General features: G+C 49.0%; 1 protein-coding gene across 2 annotated transcripts in view; it reads right to left on the bottom strand.

The window, feature by feature from the left end:
* The window catches only part of Rftn1 (raftlin, lipid raft linker 1), a 207,292-nt gene that overhangs the window by 165,113 nt on the left and 22,698 nt on the right, over positions 1–19,481 (bottom strand). For both annotated transcript variants that reach the window (XM_028882505.2, XM_037200117.1), the window contains exon 2: positions 18,846–18,998. In XM_028882505.2, the coding sequence (XP_028738338.1) occupies positions 18,846–18,990 (145 nt within the window). In that variant the 5' untranslated portion in view covers positions 18,991–18,998. The remainder of the gene's footprint in view (positions 1–18,845; positions 18,999–19,481) is intronic.

Genomic DNA, 19,481 nt, shown 5'->3' with positions numbered 1-19,481 from the left:
AACAACCCATCTTCCATTTGGATTTCCTGAGGAAGTGGTGTGAACACCCATCAAAACATCCACGTGTACACACACAAATGACAATCTCAGACTACCATCCCCTGCTGCCGCTTTCTTTAGCACAATGCAACACAGTTGGCCAAAGCATACGACCTCCATCCCCAAGTCTGGCAAGACATCATAATACTAGGTCCCTGGGGAACGCCATCCAGGGCCAAAATTCCAGAACTCATCTGCTTCCTATCATATACACTGATAAATACAGCGAGCGTCAAAGTTTCTTATAATTGCATAATTAAATGAGATGAGGCTGGCCAGAGTACTCTGGATCCCTGAGCACTCTGAGCACTCGGTGACTGAGTTTCCCTATGGCTTTCCCCTCAGACAGTGAGCTTCTCCCCAAGCTGCCCTGCCCAGCTCCCCTGGTAGACACCTGTCAATCACTCTTGACTAACCAGGTTTTAATAGTTCCCTCAGAAACTGAAACATTCCATGTAGAGGGAAGCTCTTTAAGAAGGAGGTGAACAACTCAAAATAGCTTCAGGAAGTCCCTGAAACTGACCAGATCCACGAGGCCCCTCCTTGCCAGAGTAAACAATAAAACCTTGGAGAACCTCTCAGAAAAGTGAAGCCAAGCTACCAAGAAGACTCTCAGACCAGCTGCCTAGGAGAAACAGAAACCAGCTACGCTGCCTGGAGAGGTTTAGAACAGTCACTTGGAAAGGACACTCCACAACCTGCTGAGCTGGCTGCAGGCTGTGCAGTGTGCTCCAGGGTCCTCACCTTTGTGAGCTGTCACCATGCTGGGGTGGCCCTGGTGATGCGGCTGCCTGTGAGTCATCTCTGCCCCTGTAAGTGACCCTCGCCCATATCCCAATAAATCCCACTGGTTCACAAAGCTGGACTTCGGTCTGTCGTGGGCCCCCTCTCTGGGGTGAGTAGATGTGTGTGTTGTGTCTCCCCAGGAAAAGTTTTGTCTCACACCACCTGGTCACGCCTGTCTTCTGTTCTGCCAGTGCCCATCACCACACCTTCCACATTGCCCTGCTGCACCAATGATACAGCGCCATCCTAAAGGTAAACAGGGCCCCAGGAAGAGCAGATTCAGACACCCTTGTTTTGGGAAAGGAAGAAAGAGCTGGAGAACCATCGCCATCCTTTCTGTTAGGGCAGGAAATTGTGTGCTCAGTGCTGCACGTCCTAGATGTGAGATAACAAAACAGCACCTTCACTGAGCATCACCTCAGGGCCCAGACTCCACCAAAGGTAACACAGAGGAGCCAGGTAGCTCTCCGGAGAGAAGGTCACAGACAGACGAGCCAGGACCTCACCAGGCCTGTGCCACACCAGGCTATGGCTTCCATCACGATACCAGCTCTACTCCGACACAGCACGGACGACTAATAACGTGCTGACTAAGCCGTCCAGGCTGCTGTTCACCTCCCTCCCATAGGAGAAGCACAGGCTGACTCTGCCCAGCCTCTGGTGACAGGTGGTGCTGCGAACAAGGGACTGCGGTCGATGGGTGTCTGGAAACCACTCGAGGAGGCAAATGAAAAGCTAACAAACAAAACAGGCCGCACGCCTTTAATCCCAGCACTCAGGAGGCAGAGGCAGATGGATCTCTGTGAGTTTGAGGCCAGCCTGGTCTACAGACAGAGATCCAGGACAGGCTATTACACAGAGAAACCCTGTCTTAAAAACCTAAAACCAACCAACCAACCAAACAAACAAAAACAAAAAACAACCCAGGCTTCCACCAATGACCTTAAACTGCTTCTCATGCAGCGTGGTGCTGAAGTCAATAGTGCCTCAGCCACCACCATGTTCCCCAAATTCTGCGTGTTTGCCGTTGTTTACTAAAGAACCACGCATCAATGCGACATTGCCTGGGAAGCCAGTTATGCAGCCATGTCCCAAGCAGGTGGAGCGTACACATTCAGGACAGGAGCATAAACCACACTGACTATATCTCCTGCAGCCAATATATGCAAGTCAACACCGCAGTGGGGCAGAGGGGTCAGCTCGGCCCCTCCTCCAAGCACTGGGCACTTAGGATGCTTCTTCTTGGCCCCATGAGTTTGGAACCTGCCAGTTGGGAGGCATCTGTCTGTTGTGCTGTGTCGTGTGTGTGTGTGTGTGTGTGTGTGTGTGTGTGTGTGTGTGTGTGTACACCAGACACAGCAATGGTTTTAGGGTCCAGGAGACAGACTGACCTGTGAGCATTCTGTGTTGCCAATGCTGCAGGAACATAAAGAGAGTGGCTGTCACACTGGTTGAGGGGAAGAAGCTGATCCCAATGTCCAAGGGGAAACTGGATCCCTGCCATGGGTTGGGGAGCAGGGAAAGGCCTGGCTGTCCCAGGAGTTTCCCAAGTGTCTCCTTACTTCTGTTGTATCTAAGAGTGAAAGAGCTAGATGGCAAGCCCGATCCATCTGAGCAAGGCCAATCACCCTGCCACCTCCCAATCCATCTGAAACCTGCTTCAGACTAAGCCAGGAAGATGATCCAGGCCACCCAGGAACCACACTGGCTGGGACTTTGTTCTCACTCATGAGAATGACAGTGTTTAAAGCCTCTGCAGGAGGTGAGAGGGCCCGGCCAGTATCATGACAGCTTTGTAACTCAGTAAGAACTAGGCCTCGGTCCCTGCTTTTTGGAACTGAGCAGGCAATTTCTAAGGAGGAGCCACAAACAAAGGACAACCTTAAACTCCAACACCCCCAACAGCAAGGACCAGGAGGCCTGTTACATACAGTCCAAGCCTGAGCCATAAACAGCTCAAAGTGATAACCAAATAAGGACGAAGCCTGGGACTTGTCCAGGCCTGCCAAAAAATGGAAACCTGTATCCCTCCCCAGCCCAACTAGCCCTGGCCAATTAGAACGCACTAATATGATTGCCACTTACTTGAGCCAATCATATCTAAAATGACCTAACTGCCTTAGGACCTCCCCTTGGCTATGCTCAAAAGGAGCCCACACATCCCCCTCAGGGTCATGGCCATTTGCCTTTGTGTGGGATGGATGGCCCTAGCATGCTGGAAGCTTTCTGGAGATAATAAATGCTCTTGTTGATTGCATATATGGATGGTGGTCTTTTGTGGGACTTCTCCAAGATGCTAACAAAGGGAGGGTAGAGGATGCGGGTCTGGGGGCCAGCTAGGAGGGCCAAGCTCCAGCTCCAGATGCCACTCCTGGTTCTCATATGCAAGTAGGTGGGGGCCATGCTACCTACATCTTTCCTTTGCCAGCTGAGCCCTGAGGCTCTTAAAATAGGGGAGGGGGAGATAGAAGAAGGTCTTCATCCTCTGTTTCAGACGTCACCCTGGTGTTTACAGGTACTCTAGAACCAGCTCCATGATATTAGAGATGCTGAAGACGGAGCAGTCAGTGAGACAGAAAAGGTTCCTGGTGCCAGGTACTTTGAGTCCAAGAAGGGAAACAATGCTGAATATATAAGGAACTGTTCATCCTGGGCTTGAGGGCCCAATCCAAAGCCTCAGCCTGGGACTCAGTCAGTGGGGTGGTTTCAATCTGAGACCTCTGGCCACTGGCACAAACATATCAGAATAATGTCACCAAACAAGAGTTGGACGGTCGATTGAGACCATGTTACCTACTTGGCAGTGACATACTTTCAAAGAAGGCTTTAAAATTTATCGCCATTACGGATATTTTGTATTAATCACTCATTCAGTCACTCAGAGTCTCAACACTGAGGCCCTAAGGACTTGGCCAGGACCTTGGCAGTCATGGAGTTTATTTATGGATGGGAGACCCCATAACAGCTGGAGGATGAAACAGTAAGACTGAAGAGGATGAGGCTCCACGCATCAGACAAAGCAGGATGTGAAGGCGGGTGAGGGCTCTGAGCATGCTCCAAGCAGGTGGGAAGAGACCATGGCTGGAGCACATTCTGAGGCTGGACAGGGAAGGGCCATGGGAAGGCCTGGGTCAGGGATTCCAGGCAAACAGCGCTCCAGAGAGGCACCGGGGGATTTCCGACATAGATGTGCTTGGGGCAGTGCTAGTCAGCGGTGAACCCGTCTCAGGGAAGCCCTGCTTATTCCCAGAAATCCTCCAGTTAGCCCTGGCCCTGCTGCTCCCTACAAGATTATTTTTCTTTACTTTCAATTTGCATTGCAAGCTGGAGAGAAATGAATTACATCCCCCGGGTTCCTCTGTTCCATACAATTAAGAAAAGCTATTTCTTAGTCACAAGGCAGTGGAGGACAGGAAGATGTCCCATTTTCTCTCAGCAGGGAGGCTGTCATCACTCAATATTAATTGATCCTACTTTTCATCCATAAAGCAGGGCTTGAAGCAAATTTTTGGTCACAAAAATGGCAACTATTACACTATTAAGGTGAATTATTAATGGCGTCCCCATTAACGCATGCTTGTGTTCGTGCAGGGCCGGCTGCCTCCACGTGTGTCGTGTTGCTCTAATAGGGAAAATGGGTAAATTATTATAGTCCTCGCTGATTCTAGATGAATCGCCAGCACCTAGCTTGTTAGAGGTCTGCTGGGGGTTTTCCACCATGTCATCACAAGGAACACACAGAAACTGTGTGATGTGGCTTGGCACCCAGCAGGACGGCATGTCAATCGAACACAATCTTATTTTTCTGCTGGAGAGCTGATGAAGTGAAGACAGAAAGACTCGAGTGACTCAGAAGCTGAGGAGACCGGCTGTTGCTTTGGGGGAGGGTGTTTATTTTAGCATGGGGGGAAAAGGCTTTCTCTAGAGCAGAACTGAAGAGAGGAACGAGGGGATGCAAGGGAAAAGGAGGAGAGGGAAGGGGGAACTGGAAGGGAGGGAGGGAAGAGGACAGGAGAAAAGGCCTAGCTGTATGTGAGACATGTACACAATTCACAATCCACACGGAGCCCAGCTGAGGACTGGAAGACCCCCATCCACTCCCGGAGTCATTTGTTTTTTAATGCTGAGTCTTCTAGAAAGCTAGCCCCTAGCAGGGCATTTGCATTTTGTCAATAAGCTTAAATGTCACAAGTCTTGACTCCTCTGGCTAGAAATCAGGCCCAGTAACTCAGAAGCCAGCTGATGAAAGCCACAATCCAAGCAGAAGTCTTTTCTTAAACATATGATTGAGTTTAGAGATGAGTTCTGCTCTCCAAGTCTGTGGCATGAGTTACAGATGCAATGGGTTTGGCCCCGAGGAAACAATAAAGATAGAAAAATGCACACCATGATCATTTGCTTCTGGGCTAGCTCACAACACTGTTGAGATCACTCTTAGTAACAGCCTTTAAGAATCAGGGCAGCCACCCCCCAAGGTATTGGCTGCACAGGCCTCACAGCTGCCCCTCCAACTGCACACCTGCCCTCAGACAGACAGAAACCACCTGGTGGGGTATTTATGCAGTTCATTGGAATCTCAAAAGGTCACTAGTGATGCCCTTTCTTTCTGCTCACAGTAGCAAAGAGTGTGGACTATGGCAGTTGGAACCCACACCCTCCCCCTTTTTAGCTAGTCTTCCCAGAACACAGAAGTTGAAAGCTAAAAACTCCATTTCCCATCCACTGTGGGGAAACAGGCACACAGTAGTCAGGTGACTTTCCCAAGACCACACAACCAGTAAGTGGAAAAGCCAGACAGGTTTGGTTCAAGACCCTGTATTCTCACTACTCCATGAGCAGCCTCTGCCAGGGAGAGAGATCCATTTAACTAAACTGCATGTGATATATAGAGTGAGATACAACGAGTTATCACCAAGCTCACATCTACAGCCTGCCAGTTTCAGTGGGTCAGGAGCCCAGCTGCAGCTTAGCTGGGAACCTTGGGTTCACTCCCCCAGGAGGCTGCCTCAGGTGGCCACCATGGCTCAAGCCACCTTAAGGCTCACCAAAGAAAGTTCACTTCCCAAATCACACACGTGGTTGGCGGCAGGAGTTAGTTCCTATGCACTGTCGGTCTGCAGGCCCACTTCCTCTTCTGTGGGCCTCCCTCAGGTCCTTGCCATGTGAGTCTTTCAACAGGACAGCTCACAGCATGTCTTCCCTCGGAGGGAATATGTGAGAGAGTTCAACAGCAGCCAGTCCTTTTATAACTCAGTCTCAGAAATGGAAGCCATTGCTTTCCTGCAGCCTATTTACAAGAAGCAGGTCAGCAGGTCCCATTCATATGCCAGGGAAAGCAATTGAAGGACGTGTCTCTTAATGGAGCCACTAAGGTCACACAATAATAAACAGAGATGCTAACTTTAAAGCTGCCTTTTCCTCAGTTCCTTTGTTCCCATGTCCAAGTTCAGTCTAGTCCTTGACATTCCTCTCAGTTAGAAGGTTTATAAAACATGGTGGGGTTACCTTTCTGGCATAGTGGCTTCTAGCACTTACCTCAAAGATAAGTTCTCTTGGATTTGAGTTGTTTTGATCTAACTTGTTGACTGAATTCCACAGTAAGAAACCACGGTAAGACATTCCATAGACCCCCAAACACTGCAAACTGCCAGCAGTTTCTGGTAAGATCATATTGCTGAAGAAACTCACATACTTGAGGTACAGGACACGGAAAAAGAACTAGTACCAACCTGGAAGCTTCATCCCTATGTGACAGCTTCCACAGCACTAGAAGTTTCTATGCACAGTATCAAGAGAGAAAGATACTCAACAACCGTACTCAGGGGTGCACCCTGAAGCTACACAGCAGCTGACCTGGGGATATGTGCCTCTGCAGACACAGTGGCACAAACGTATTGGGGGTGACCAACCACTTTCTGCTTAAATTAAGAGTATTGAGCCCCCACCCCCCCAAAAAAAATCTATGACTGGCTAGGTTATAGGTGCTAAGGAAGAGCCTAATACTGTCATCCGTTAAGTGGACAAAGTAGTAAGCTGCCCGCAAGGTCTCATCTTTAAATACTGATTAGTGCCTCTCTCAACCCTCACTGGAGAAGCTACCTTCTGTAGTAGATGGCACACGTTGACATGGCAGAGAAGATACTATAAACTATTCAGCTCTATATGAGACATCTGAATCTCACCCTCCTACCCCAGGGCTCAGGTGGAGAAAAACTCTGAGAGTCAGAGGTAAGGAGGTGTCTGTAGAGAAACATTATTTGCTCGACACAGCAGGACTATTGCACACATCAACTTACAACAGCGGCGACAGCATGACAAGACCCGAATAGTCAGGACAGGTGACCCCCAGCATGGATGGGAAGGGCTCATGAAGTACCACCCCTAACTACTGACAGCTGATGGCTCCTGAAGGAGAATCAGTTTTCTTCAGGGATATGGGACCCTGAGGGGTTACCCTTGCTTTAGTAGACGGTAGCCTCGGCAGGATATTAAAAAAGTAGCACATGAAGTTGGGAGGGAAAAATGGTCATGGCAGAGGGAAGGGACTGTGGGTAGGTGGGCTCAATCAAAACACCTTATATGTATTAGGAAATTCTTAAAACAATAAAAATTACCACAAAAAAGAAACCATAGTGGAATAGGAATAAACCTTTGTCATTATTTAAAGATTAGCAAGAATCGGTAACAAGAAGGAAAGCAGTTAGGAAAGCCATTTTGAGGATAAAGCAAAGCATCCAGGAAGCCCCCGTCCTTCCATCAACTCCCAGCATCCTTCTGGCCTTCTTATCCTCCCAGGCTAGTAGACACAGCAGCAATAACTTTTCTTTCACAAGCTTCATCTGGCTCTGGCTAACCAGATTGCTTCTCACCAGAAAGCCCTAGCAGACTGAAGACCCAGAAGTATGTCCCCAGAGTACATTCTGCACACCCCATTAAGCCCAGCTTAGAAGCACAGATCGCTGGCTTGAGTGAAGCCCTGGGGTATTCTAAGCTGAAGTTGAATGGGCCCAAAGATTCCACTTGGTGTAGGATTAACAGGGTCTTTTTGTAGTTACCAACAGCAGACAAATATCCAAGCAATCAGGGATTGACCAGGTCACAATAAGTAAAGTCTGGTACTTCTCCAAAAGGACGCGGACTGCTTCTATCTTTAAGGAAAGCCGCCAACCCTACCCTTACCCAACAAGCAGAAATATGTGATAAGTCTCCTGTCACACGCAGCATTCATTCTTCAAGCCCCATGAGTTCCACGCTTCTAGACTAATGTTGAATTTATACCCATGAGAGTCTCCCGAAATAGTCCCCTCCTCTTAACAGGAGCTGATGAACCAGTCAACAACTGACACCCCACAAATCCATGCATGCCCCCAAGACCATGCTCCTACCACAAGATGGGAGAGAAGCTAGGCTAGAGTCAGCTCAAAAAGCATACCTTGCCTATCTCACTTTACTTATCCGGATATATGACCTATGACTCAAGGGCAGGTATCTGAAACACACTGCAAAGAAAGTGACTTTCTAGGCTTAGTCACAGGGACATGAACCTGGAAGTCACTCACTCACCTTCTCATGCCAATGAAAAAGATCTCACAGATAAAATCTACAGGTCTCTTTTCTTCTAGAAAATGTGAAATCTGACTAAACTTAGGATAATACTGAGATAGGGGGAAGAATAGGGTGGAAAGGCATGGTCTACCTGTAGGACAATGTGATGATCAAAACCATCATTTTGCATAGTTAATATAAACTACCAAAATTAGACAGGACCACAGTAAAACTGGGTAAAGCCTCTTGAATCCTTTAAAGTCGTATTGATAAGAATTGGTACATGTGGTGGTTTGAATGGGAATGGTCCCCACAGACTTGTGTTTGAGTGCTTGGCCCATAGGGAGTGGCACTGTTAGGAGGTGTGGCCTTGTTGGAGTAGGTGTGGCCTTGTTGGAGGAAGTGTGTCACTGTGGAGGCGGGCTTTGAGGTCTCATATGTGCTCAAGCTAGACCCAGTGAGACACAGTATATCCTCCTGCTGCCTGAGATCAAGATGTAGAACTCTCAGCTCCTTCTCCAGCACCATGTCTGCCTGTCTCCCTCCATGTTTCCCTCCATGATGACAATGAACTACACCTCTGAACTATAAGCCAGTACAAATTAAATATTTTCCTTTATAAGAGTTGCCGTGGTCAAGGCGTCTCTTCACAGCACGAGAAACCCAAACTAAGACAGTAGGCTACATAAAACATTAACTTGCTTTCTGTTCCACTTTATTTTTATTTTTTTGTAATGTATATATACACACACATACATATATAGTTTATTAAATTTTTTACATTTATTTTCTGTTTACTTATGATGTGTGGGTGCATGCATGGCATGACGTATACACGGAGGTCAGAAGACAACTTGCAAGAGTAGGTTTTCTCCTACTAATACACAGGTCCTGGGGATTGAACTTGCACCACACGGCTCAGCAGCAAGTGCCTCTACCTACTGAGCCATCCTGCTGGTCCTTCTGTTCCATTTTAGTTAAAATAAATAAAAATTAGGACAGGCTGCTATTATTATGAACTCCTACAGAAAAAAATAACAATTTGGTTTTGCTTTAACAGATAACAGTCATCACTAAGGCATTTCATCCTAGTGAGAAGAGTCCTGAGTTCCTGAATCTGACTGCTTGGGTCACACTCACCCCTCAGTCCATGAGCACACAAGACTGCGTGTTGTGTCTTGATCCAGATTTAGAGTGGCTGGGACTAGAGTACCTAGAGTTTTACTTTAGGAAAGGAATGTTGAGAATGCCCAGTCTGCTTTGGCCTAACTTTATCACCCTTATTAGTATGAGCGGAACAACACATCAGTACCAAGAAGATCTCAAACTGCGAGGTGGGTGTGATGTTAACCAGCTTCCTTATGGGAGCACATTTTGCATATTCTGTTTAAAAACAGGGTCTGTTTCTAGCACACCTCCCAGCTGGGACCTATGCTCGCTAGTCACGCCACTGACCTCCTCACGTGAGTCTTCAAAATAGAAACCAACCCTTAGCAATTACAGAAACCAGACCAGACCCCAAACCAGGTAGGAATAAATAACTTCACAATGCCCAACATCTGCTTTTCGCCAAACTGAAATGAAATATTTACACACACTCCACCTAACCCTTTATTGATGAAACAGAACCTAAAAATGGGTCAGAAAACTGATCTGAAAACTGCACCGTTGGGAACAGATGGTTTCAGAGGCCGGTGCTCCCTAGAACGGCACAGCAGATTTCTAGCAAAGAAAATGTCTCTCTGGACTCCTGTGTGCACCTCTCTGCAAAGGAGGAGTCTATTTTCTATGAGCTTGGTGTGTTTCCAAAGTTCAGGCCAGGCCTCCTGAAGCTGAGCTAGGGTCACACTTAGCCCTACTTTAAAACGAGTAGCAAAGGAAAGCCAGAGCTCCGCGCCAGGGGCCTCTCAGCTAACATTCACATTCTCTGTAAGAAAATTGTTCTCCCAAAGCAGAGAGTGGTGTACTGTACGGCTGTAATCCTGGCCCTGAGGAGGCAGAATGAAGGCTCCAGGCTCACTGGTCAACCCTTGAGTTCTTGGCCAGAAAGAGACCTTGTCAAAAACAAAACAAAACAACAACAACAATTCCTGAGGACCACCACCAGAGATTGTCTGTCCTCTGATTTATGCGCGCGCGCGCGTGCGCACACACACACACACACACACACACACACACACACACACGCTTGTGCACGATCTCCAACAGGTGATGAGCAGTGTGCACTGAAGCACCTTCCAGCCCTAAGAGACCATCACCATAGAGTGAAACAGCCTCCTCAGAGCTGCAGAGATGAACTGCTCTCCACAGGGGACCCTGCTGAAACACAACCTAGGACAGCCCTCAGTAGCTGCTCACATCCCCACTAGCTGTGACTCACCAGAGCACATGGTGACTTCTCCAGAGAGCAGGACACAATAAAGGGATGGCTGCCTGCACTGGTCTGCGATGCCAGGTCTGAGCCAGCCCAAACCTCAAGGCTGGGCTACACTTTCACTCCACTCACATTGCTTAAGACCAAGGACAATTCCCAGTGCATGCTGGATAAAGCCACATAAAGCAGGGTGTGTGGTGCCTTGCCTGTCACTGCTGTTAACATCATCATCACTGTCCTTGTCACCCCCACCTGTGGCTCTTGTCACAGTGGGTGATCCACAAGGATTTACCAGGAAAGCCAAAATGCAGAGGACTGACAGCTGTGTGCCATTATGGGCTGCGAACAGGAGAATCAGCTCTAGGTCTGGATGTGGTGATATATTTTGTACCCTAATAAAGCTTGCCTTGAGGATCAGAGGACAGAGCCAGCCACCAAATTAGACATAGAGGTCAGGCAGTGGTGGCACACACCCTTAATCCTATCACTAGGAGGCAGAGATCAGTCTGGATCTCTGAGTTCAAGGCCACACTGGGAACAGAGCCAGGTGTGGTGACACACACCTTTAACCCCAGCACTTGAGATCTCACGTCTTTGCTTGGGAAAGATACACACCTTTAATCCCAGGAAGTGATGGCAGGAAGCAGAAAGGTTTATAAGGCCTGAGGAAACAGGAATTCATGCTCTTGAGGTTGAGGATTTCTCAGAGGTAAGAAAGTGGCTGGCTTGTTCTGTTTTCTCTGATCTTCAGCTTTCACCCCAATATTTGGCTCCATTTTATTATTATTATTATTAATAAGACTGTTTAAGATTCATGTTACATCTGAAGGATGTAAAAAGTGAAACCCCAGCTCAAATGCCAGGCTCCAAGCTTTCCTCTCAAAGGATGCTCTGGCCTCCTGTATCGATCCACCTTCCCCCACCCACGGCCACTGATGTTTTGTTTCGAGGTTTGTTTCTACCTGTAAAAATGTGCATCAGTGACTGCTCAGCTCCTCTGAAAAGCAGCAAGGATTACAGAGTCTGTTCCCTTACAAAGCTGTAGGCATCATGTTTAGAGCTAGGTAAATGCCTCATTCATGAGTGTGAAAACAAACACTTCAGGGTCCTCCAGGCTCCAGCTAAAGGAACCCCGCAGTGAAAGCCTCTCTAAGAATCCTCAGGTAATGCACATAAGTCTCACCATGGTCGCCCTTCCTTTCCACAGCTTCCAGGTCAGGGGCAGCCTCATACATCTTGCCAGACATTAACCCCAGAAATGCCTGATGGGACAAGTCAAGTCCATTAATGCTAATTGTGGATCCCAGGCAATTTCTGTGGTTCTTAGCCTGTCAGGGAATAAAGAAGGAGGTGAGGGAACAGAGGCAGTTGATACCTATCTAGGCAAAGGCTCCCAGAGATGATCTGAGGCCATGGCCCCCAGGCTGCCTCTAAGTGAGCAATTAGTTTGAAATGTGAAAGCCACAGTACTGTAAAAGGAGGCCTGGCTAGATGTCAGATGTGACCGGCAGGAGGCCACCCATGCTGAGCAGGGCCCTGAGCACTGGACCCCAGCCCTGGATGAGGGTGACGGTTCAGATATCCACTTTCTCCAAGGCTCCTGAGTCAAGAGCAAGCTGTCAGAAAACCCAGCACATTAGCTAAAAGGTCAACAGAAACCTGTTCCTTGCATGTCCCATGCTCTTCCTTCAGCTGGACCCCACAGCCTCCTTGCCAGTCCTTAGCCTCATCCACCCTGGTGCACACAGCTCAAATCACTCTCCTGTGCAGTTCCACAGTGTACCCCTCCACGACAGTTGGAAGAACCCCTGGCCCAGTTGTTCTCAAACCTCAGCAGCATCCATTGGATTGTCATATAGGGACTATTTTATGTCTCACGGCATCTGGAGCGGGGACCAAGACTTTGCATTTCTACAAGCTGAGGGATCAGACCTGGAGAACTGCTGGGCCCCCATTCCGGCTGCATGTGAAACCCAGCTGTTCCCTGTGCATACTCCATCTCCCCAAGGCACCTTAGGGTCTGAAGTGGCCTTGGCACCAGGAAAGCCAGCACCCCTCAGTTCACTCACCCTCTTCTCCCAGTCGCACCCCAGGGCCAGAAAACAGAACTTTCTTCCTGACTCTTTACACCCCTGCTCCTTCCCATCATGGAACCAGCCCTGCATACCACATCAAGGCATATCTGGGTCCACTCACTCCCTCAACTCAGCACAAGCTTCCTCCTTTCTGAGGGGCTTCCTGAAAGCCCAGCCCCGAGGGAGACTCCTTGTAACGATGGTGAACTTGTACCTCCACAGCACTACCTGCTTACTAGAAAGCCCCAGCGTATGTGACACACGGTGGCTCAGGAAAAGACTGGAAACAGAGACAACTGCAGGAGACTCAAGCAGCCCTGGGGCCGAGGAAAGAAAGACTTTGCACAGTCACCCACTGATGCATCATCTGTTAGGATGTCCACACATATCGCTAGGTGTGCCTTCCTGCTCAACTCCAGCCTCAGCTGCATCCCTTGCAGCTTCAGTGGGGCCAAGGCCTGGGCCCTTTCCAGGATGAACTGAGTAGATCTGGCACACAGTAGGGGTATGGCAAGTTGGTAAACCAAGTTTAAAAATAATTGTACTGGGTTGGGGATGGTATGGCATGTCTTGAATCCCAGCACTCAAGAGGCAGAGGCAGGTAGATTTCTGGTCTACATAGTGAGTTACAGGCCAACCAGGACTACATCACGTGGCTTTGTCTCAAAAATAAAGAAATAAATTAATTGGAGTCAATAAACTCAGCAGATAAGGGTGTTTGCTGACCCAGTGACCCAAGTTTAATCCCTGGGACCCATGTGGTGAGAGAGAGAAAAAAAAAACCAGCTCCCACTGTTGTCTCTGAACTCCAACACACACACCATGGCCTGTGTGCACCCACACCCACACACTCACTAATAAATGGAATAAAAACATTTTAAAAGAATAATTGCATTGATTGTCTTTTGTCCTCCCAAATATAAGTCACTTAAGGAAATAAGGTAGATGATGGCTTATGTCTAGGCGGGTTGGTAATTACTGAACACATTTTATCTTAACAATTCTCACCAACACTGCCACAGGCACCACCTCCACTCAGAAAGTTCTCCACTGGGGTCCTTGGCCAGTAGCCTTTCCCTACCTGAAACTCGTTAAATGAAGGTCTGAAGGTCTTGCCTCAGACCTACTGAGTCAGAGGCCCCAGGGCAGAGCCTGGGGATGGGGGCCCAACAAGCCCTGGACAGTTCCCATGCAGCCTTGTGTGGAGAGCACGGCTTTGCACCTCCACCCCTGGGCGACAGCACCAGGGCTTTTAAACTCACCAGTCACATGAAAACTCAAGGCCAAGCAACAACAATACTAACGATAAACTAATTTCCAGAGTGTGAAAAAAAAAAAAAAACAAACCTGTGGCGCATCCCCCAGGATCAGTCTTCCTCCAAACTGTGAGGGGAACGCAGTCTGGTGAGAGCACAAATTCCAGGGCCTTGGTGTCTGGGTTAAAGCTGGCCACAGCAGAAGCTAAATGCCAGAGGACCCGTCCATGATTCATCACACAGCACGCATGCTTTGAACAACAAATGTCCCCTGTGTTCTTATCACAACCAAACAAAATTCACACACAGCATTTAAGGACGGGAGACAGCAACCATCAAGTATAAGTCTGGTCAGCATAAAGTGAGAGGAAAATTCCCAAAGCCAGCTCTTATGGAGCCCTTGGCAGGAAGAGCACAGGCAGGGGAATTTTAAAATGTGGTCATGGGGCCTGCTGTGGGAATTGTGCTGTGTGTCATGGGGACGATTTACAGGAACAGAAGGGGAAAGGAGGCAAGCTTGAAGGTGCAGGCCCTGGGTCAGAAAGGACGTCAGAGCCGTTGGTCGGAGCTCTCGATTTAGTTCACACTTGCCATAGAGGGCCAGAGAGTCGGGGATCCAGGAAGCCCAGAGTGGGGTGGGGGACTGTGGCACCATTCCAGCACCTGCGACAGCCTGGGGACCAACAGCCGATTACTTTCATTGCCTCTGCTAGCTCCATTTCTGTCTACTTTTCAATTTGATGAAATAAGCTAAGCCTGCCTTACATGGGTGCTGTTTCTCTGTTCAAAAGAGTCACAATTACAATAACAAAAACACGAATTAGAGAGGCAGCTCAGCTGGCCGAGGGCTCACCTAGCACGCACAAAGCCCTGGGCTCCCCCTCCGGGATCACACAGGCATGATGGGGTGACACGTGCCTGTAATCCCGGAACTCAGGAAGCTAGGGCTGAAGGGCTGCTACACGGATGAGCCCAGCCCAGGAGACCTAGCAAACTCCAGGCCAGCTGGGGCGACACTGTCTTAGAGAGAGAAAAAGAGACAGAGACAGAGAGACAGAGACAGACAGGAACAGAGAGACAGACTAACACACCACCAGACCCAGAGTCAGTGTCTAACTGATGTAAAGAAGTAAGCCAGCCATTCCCACGTCACTGCTGGGAGTGCGCAAAGGTCCAAACCCTCCGGGAAGCAGCGAGGCAGCATCTAGAGAGCTCGTACATGTTAACATCCTAACAACTCCACACCTGGCATACTTGTTTCATAATCTACACACTCTCACACATACACGCACTGTCACTCACACACTCACACACATACACACACTAGACCTGTTCACGTATGTTCACAGCAACATTTTCCTCTAACAGCCCCCAAATGGACCTCGTCCAGGGTTCGACAGAAGGATCGAGGGATGACAGTGCATGCTGGGTAGCAAAGGACCAGGCTCTCACATAACAGCAGCATGGGGGTCTCAGAGGACCAGATGAAAGGAGCAGACCCCAAAGCTGGCACACTGGAGAGTACCATTACATGTCACTCAGAGCAAATACAAGGGGCAAAAGAAGGTCATAGCTGTCTGGGGCCTCGAACCCAGAACTCTCCTGCATCACTGGTGGCATGCCAGAGTATAAGGACCGCCACACCTGTGGGAAGTTCTCTGTCCTGAATGTGTTTTGAAGATGTTTCCATTTATCAACACTGCATGCCTAATGTGGGCATGTTTTGTTGTATACAGATGAGTTCCAACGAGATTGCTCAAGTCACTGAAACAGTATGCACTGCTGTGGATATCGCTCTGTAAAAATAAAATGCTGATTGGCCAGTAGCCAGGCAGGAAGTACAGGCGGGACAAGGAGAGAGGAGAATTCTGGGAAGTGGAAGGCTGAGGCAGAGACACTGCCAGCCGCCATGACAAGTGAGATGTAAGGTACCTGTAAGCCACGAACCACATGGCAATTATAGACTAATAGAAATGGGTTAATTTAAGATAGAAGAACAGATAACAAGAAGCCTGCCAAGGCCATACAGTTTATAAGTAATATAAGTCTCTGTGTGTTTACTCGGTTGAGTCTGGCGGGACTGGCGGGTGAGAGAGATTTGTCCTGACTGTGGGCCAGGCAGGACCAGGAAAATTCTAGCTACAATGCACAGTGTACAATAGGGCTCCCAGGCTGGTCGTGTGCCCCCTCTCCCCGGCCACGGGCAAGGCCCACACAATAGCTGAGCCACGTGCTTCAGCTCTCACGTCCTACTTACTGCCTGTCAAGGCAATCACAACTTCTGAAAAAAACGAGCCAATAAAGATGGATGTAAGGAGAAGTCATCCCTTTCCCAACTCTTGGTGCTCCAGATGATGGATGCCTAAGGCATGGTCAGAGCGCCCACTGTGTAACCTCATGCCATTGCCCAGGTGCCTGGCAATCCCAGGACTGTTCCTGACTTCTTACGTGTCCCCGTACTTCTCTTGTCCCCATGGCCCCTTCCTGGCTGATGCCACCTGGTGACCACAACAACTTCCAAATAGTGTTCTTTCCCTTAATGTTTCCCTTCCACTCTTCCATCTAAATTCAGAAAAGTCTTTCCAAATCCAGCTTTCTTTATCTTTTGATTGATGATCAAAATTCATCAGATCAACAACTATGACAGTGTGTGTGTGTGTGTGTGTGTGTGTGTGTGTAAAAACTACCAAAGAGAGGGAAAAGAATCTCCCACAGCCTCAGTGTCCCCACAATCAAGGCATTTCCCTCAGACAAAGTCAGCGGCAGAGGTTGCTCATCTCACGGTGGTCAGGACTCTGCGCAGGGATGGAACCAGGTGTGACCTTTCGAGGCATGCTCCCATTGACCACTCTCTCCAGTCAGGCCCCACTTCCTGCTGTCCCCAGCACCTCCCCACACAGTGCCACCAGCTGGGGACCAAGTGTACTGTAGCAGTAACGCCCACACTACCACCACCCTTTCACCATGTCCGAGCCAGGGGCTGTGGATCAAAAAACAGAAACAAGAGACAGCACAGCGCGCCATTCGCCTCAGCAGAATCCCGAATGCCGTTTATTGAAGGAGGGAAGAGACTTTACATACAGGCTCACAGCACAGTGGGAGAACCCTGGAGGGCAGATGTTCGCTACTGGTGTTTTATATTCTTGCATCTAAGCTGTTTACACCAAATGCAGGATACACAAACAAGGAACCTCTGGTGAGCGTTCAGGAGGAAGGAAACCAGCAGGGAATCAGCATAGGGAGGACATCTGGTCAAGGTCAGCAAGCAAGGCAACAGCTACCCAAAACGGGGAACCAGGGCCCTACAGTGTACAAGTGGGGATGGGCACTGCAAGTCTGAACCCCGACAACGAGAATATCAGATGGGTCTGAACAGGACGAGGATGAATGGGAACTGGGTGAGAAGAAGCCATTGGCACAAGTTACCAAGGTTGGTCTACCTGTGCGAGGTGGCGGTGCCAACATTAGTTTAAAGGGCATGAGAAGGAAGCAAGTGGAGGCAGAAGACCCTGGGTTTGGGTTTGGTGATGTGGAAGGGGCACAGGTGCCCCTGTGAAGAAGCCTAGCTGTCTACGTCCCTTGAAGATCCAGAAGCGCTGGGCCTTAGACCAGGCAGCAGCAGCAAGAAGAGATGTGAGGAGGAAGGGAAGAGAAGGAGAGAGGAGAAGGACAGGGTGAGGAAGACACCAAACAGCCCTCACTGTGCACCAGAGTTTATGCAGAAAGTGAGAACACTTCATTCTAATCATCACACCGTCCTGTGACAGGGACACACCGTCCTGTGACAGGGACACACCGTCCTGTGAGAGGGACACACTGCCCAGTCCTGTGAGAGGGACACGCCACCCAGTGAAGTCCGTTTTATGAACTGGGACCGACCCTACAGACGAAGAGGCCTGGAGATTCACCACTCTAAACAGCCCTTGGATCAGCCTTCCCAAGGGAGGGCTCTTCCCGTCTCCTTCCTATGCACAGAAGCTTAAAGTATTCCTCAGGCACCCAAGGAAACAATATCTTAAGACACATTCAGGGAAAGTGCTGGCCCATGCTCCTAATTTTCTGAGACCCCAAAGGAAGAGCGAGTCTCGTCCATTTTACACACCATTCAATTCGCAAGTGGACCAACTGAGCTCTTCATACAAGTACTCATTCTACCAGAATAACCTCCTGCATTCCCGGGCCGCAGACTGACTGCACACAGCAGGTGCTGAACACTGGGTGGCTCACGATGCACTCTGCCGTGGTAACCTGAGCATCCTTTACCTGTCATCCCAGGGCCAGAGTCTGTCCTCCCAGACCTGGGGCACTGGTTGTGGGAGACGACCCAGCCCCACTCTGTCAGCCAGGGCAAAGTTTGGCCCAGACTGACATGAGAGAAAGGGTGGTGACATGAACTTGGAGGAGGTGCAGGACACACAGATTAACATAGAGGAAACTGTTCTTCTACAGGGGTGGCTAACGCAGTCCACGCAGTCCCGGGCCCATCCATGTGGACTGCTTGCTGACTCATAGCTTTACTTTGTAATTGACTGACTGGTTTATTTCTTTGCTATCATGTCTTGTCATGTGGTCCAGATCCTTCTGTCTCAGCCTCCCAAATACTAAATGAGTGGTGTGGACCACCTCACTCTGGTGTTATTTTAACCAGCCACTCTCTGGTAAAGACAGATCTAGAAGCCCAGATCTCTAAACTGTCCTCTTTTAGGCTGTGGGACAGGCCTCATCCTACACTGTGTCCCAGCCAGCCACCCTCCTGGGCCTCGTACTCACCTGCAGTCAGCGTGGTGAACTCCAGGAAGCGGTATTCATAGGTCACATCTATCTTCGTCTCCACCTGAGGTCTCTTCAGAGTTGAGTAAATGTTCCCGGGCCGCTTCTCTTCCTGTTTCTCCAGCTTGTTCAGACTACAACCCATTTCGACAGCTGGCCACCAAAGAAAACCAGAGGGGAGACAGTGTTTTATCAATCATTTTGAAACACAACAGCATAAAAGACCCCCAATTTTCTGGAGGAGTACATCAAAGACCTCAGTGCCCAGGAAATCACACGTGATTTACTACAGCCCTGAACACAGGGGGCCAAGCCACCCCTCTTCCTATGAGGAAGCCATTACCAGCCATCCTGGGAGATCCGGGTGACCCCCAAGTGTCCCTGCTTTGTATCTTTCCTCCTCTATCTGAGGAAAATAATACCTCAGAGTAGCTTCCTCACTGTCATCTGTACACATGATTAAAAAATAGGGCCTAAAAAGCAATAGTGTGCATTATGTTGTCAGGCCATCTGCTGAAATACAAGACACATGTCACCTTCCACACGGTTGCTAAGGGAGAATAATAAGTTGTTGTTACAGTCTCTAAACTCTGGCATCCTTTCTCCCCTCAACAGTCATTATTTAGACAGGAATTG

The sequence above is a fragment of the Peromyscus leucopus genome, chromosome 16_21 (genome assembly GCF_004664715.2).
Source record: "Peromyscus leucopus breed LL Stock chromosome 16_21, UCI_PerLeu_2.1, whole genome shotgun sequence".
Lineage (NCBI taxonomy): Eukaryota > Metazoa > Chordata > Mammalia > Rodentia > Cricetidae > Peromyscus > Peromyscus leucopus.
Note: the sequence above shows the minus strand (reverse complement) of the source record. Positions and strands in the feature narration are given on the sequence as shown.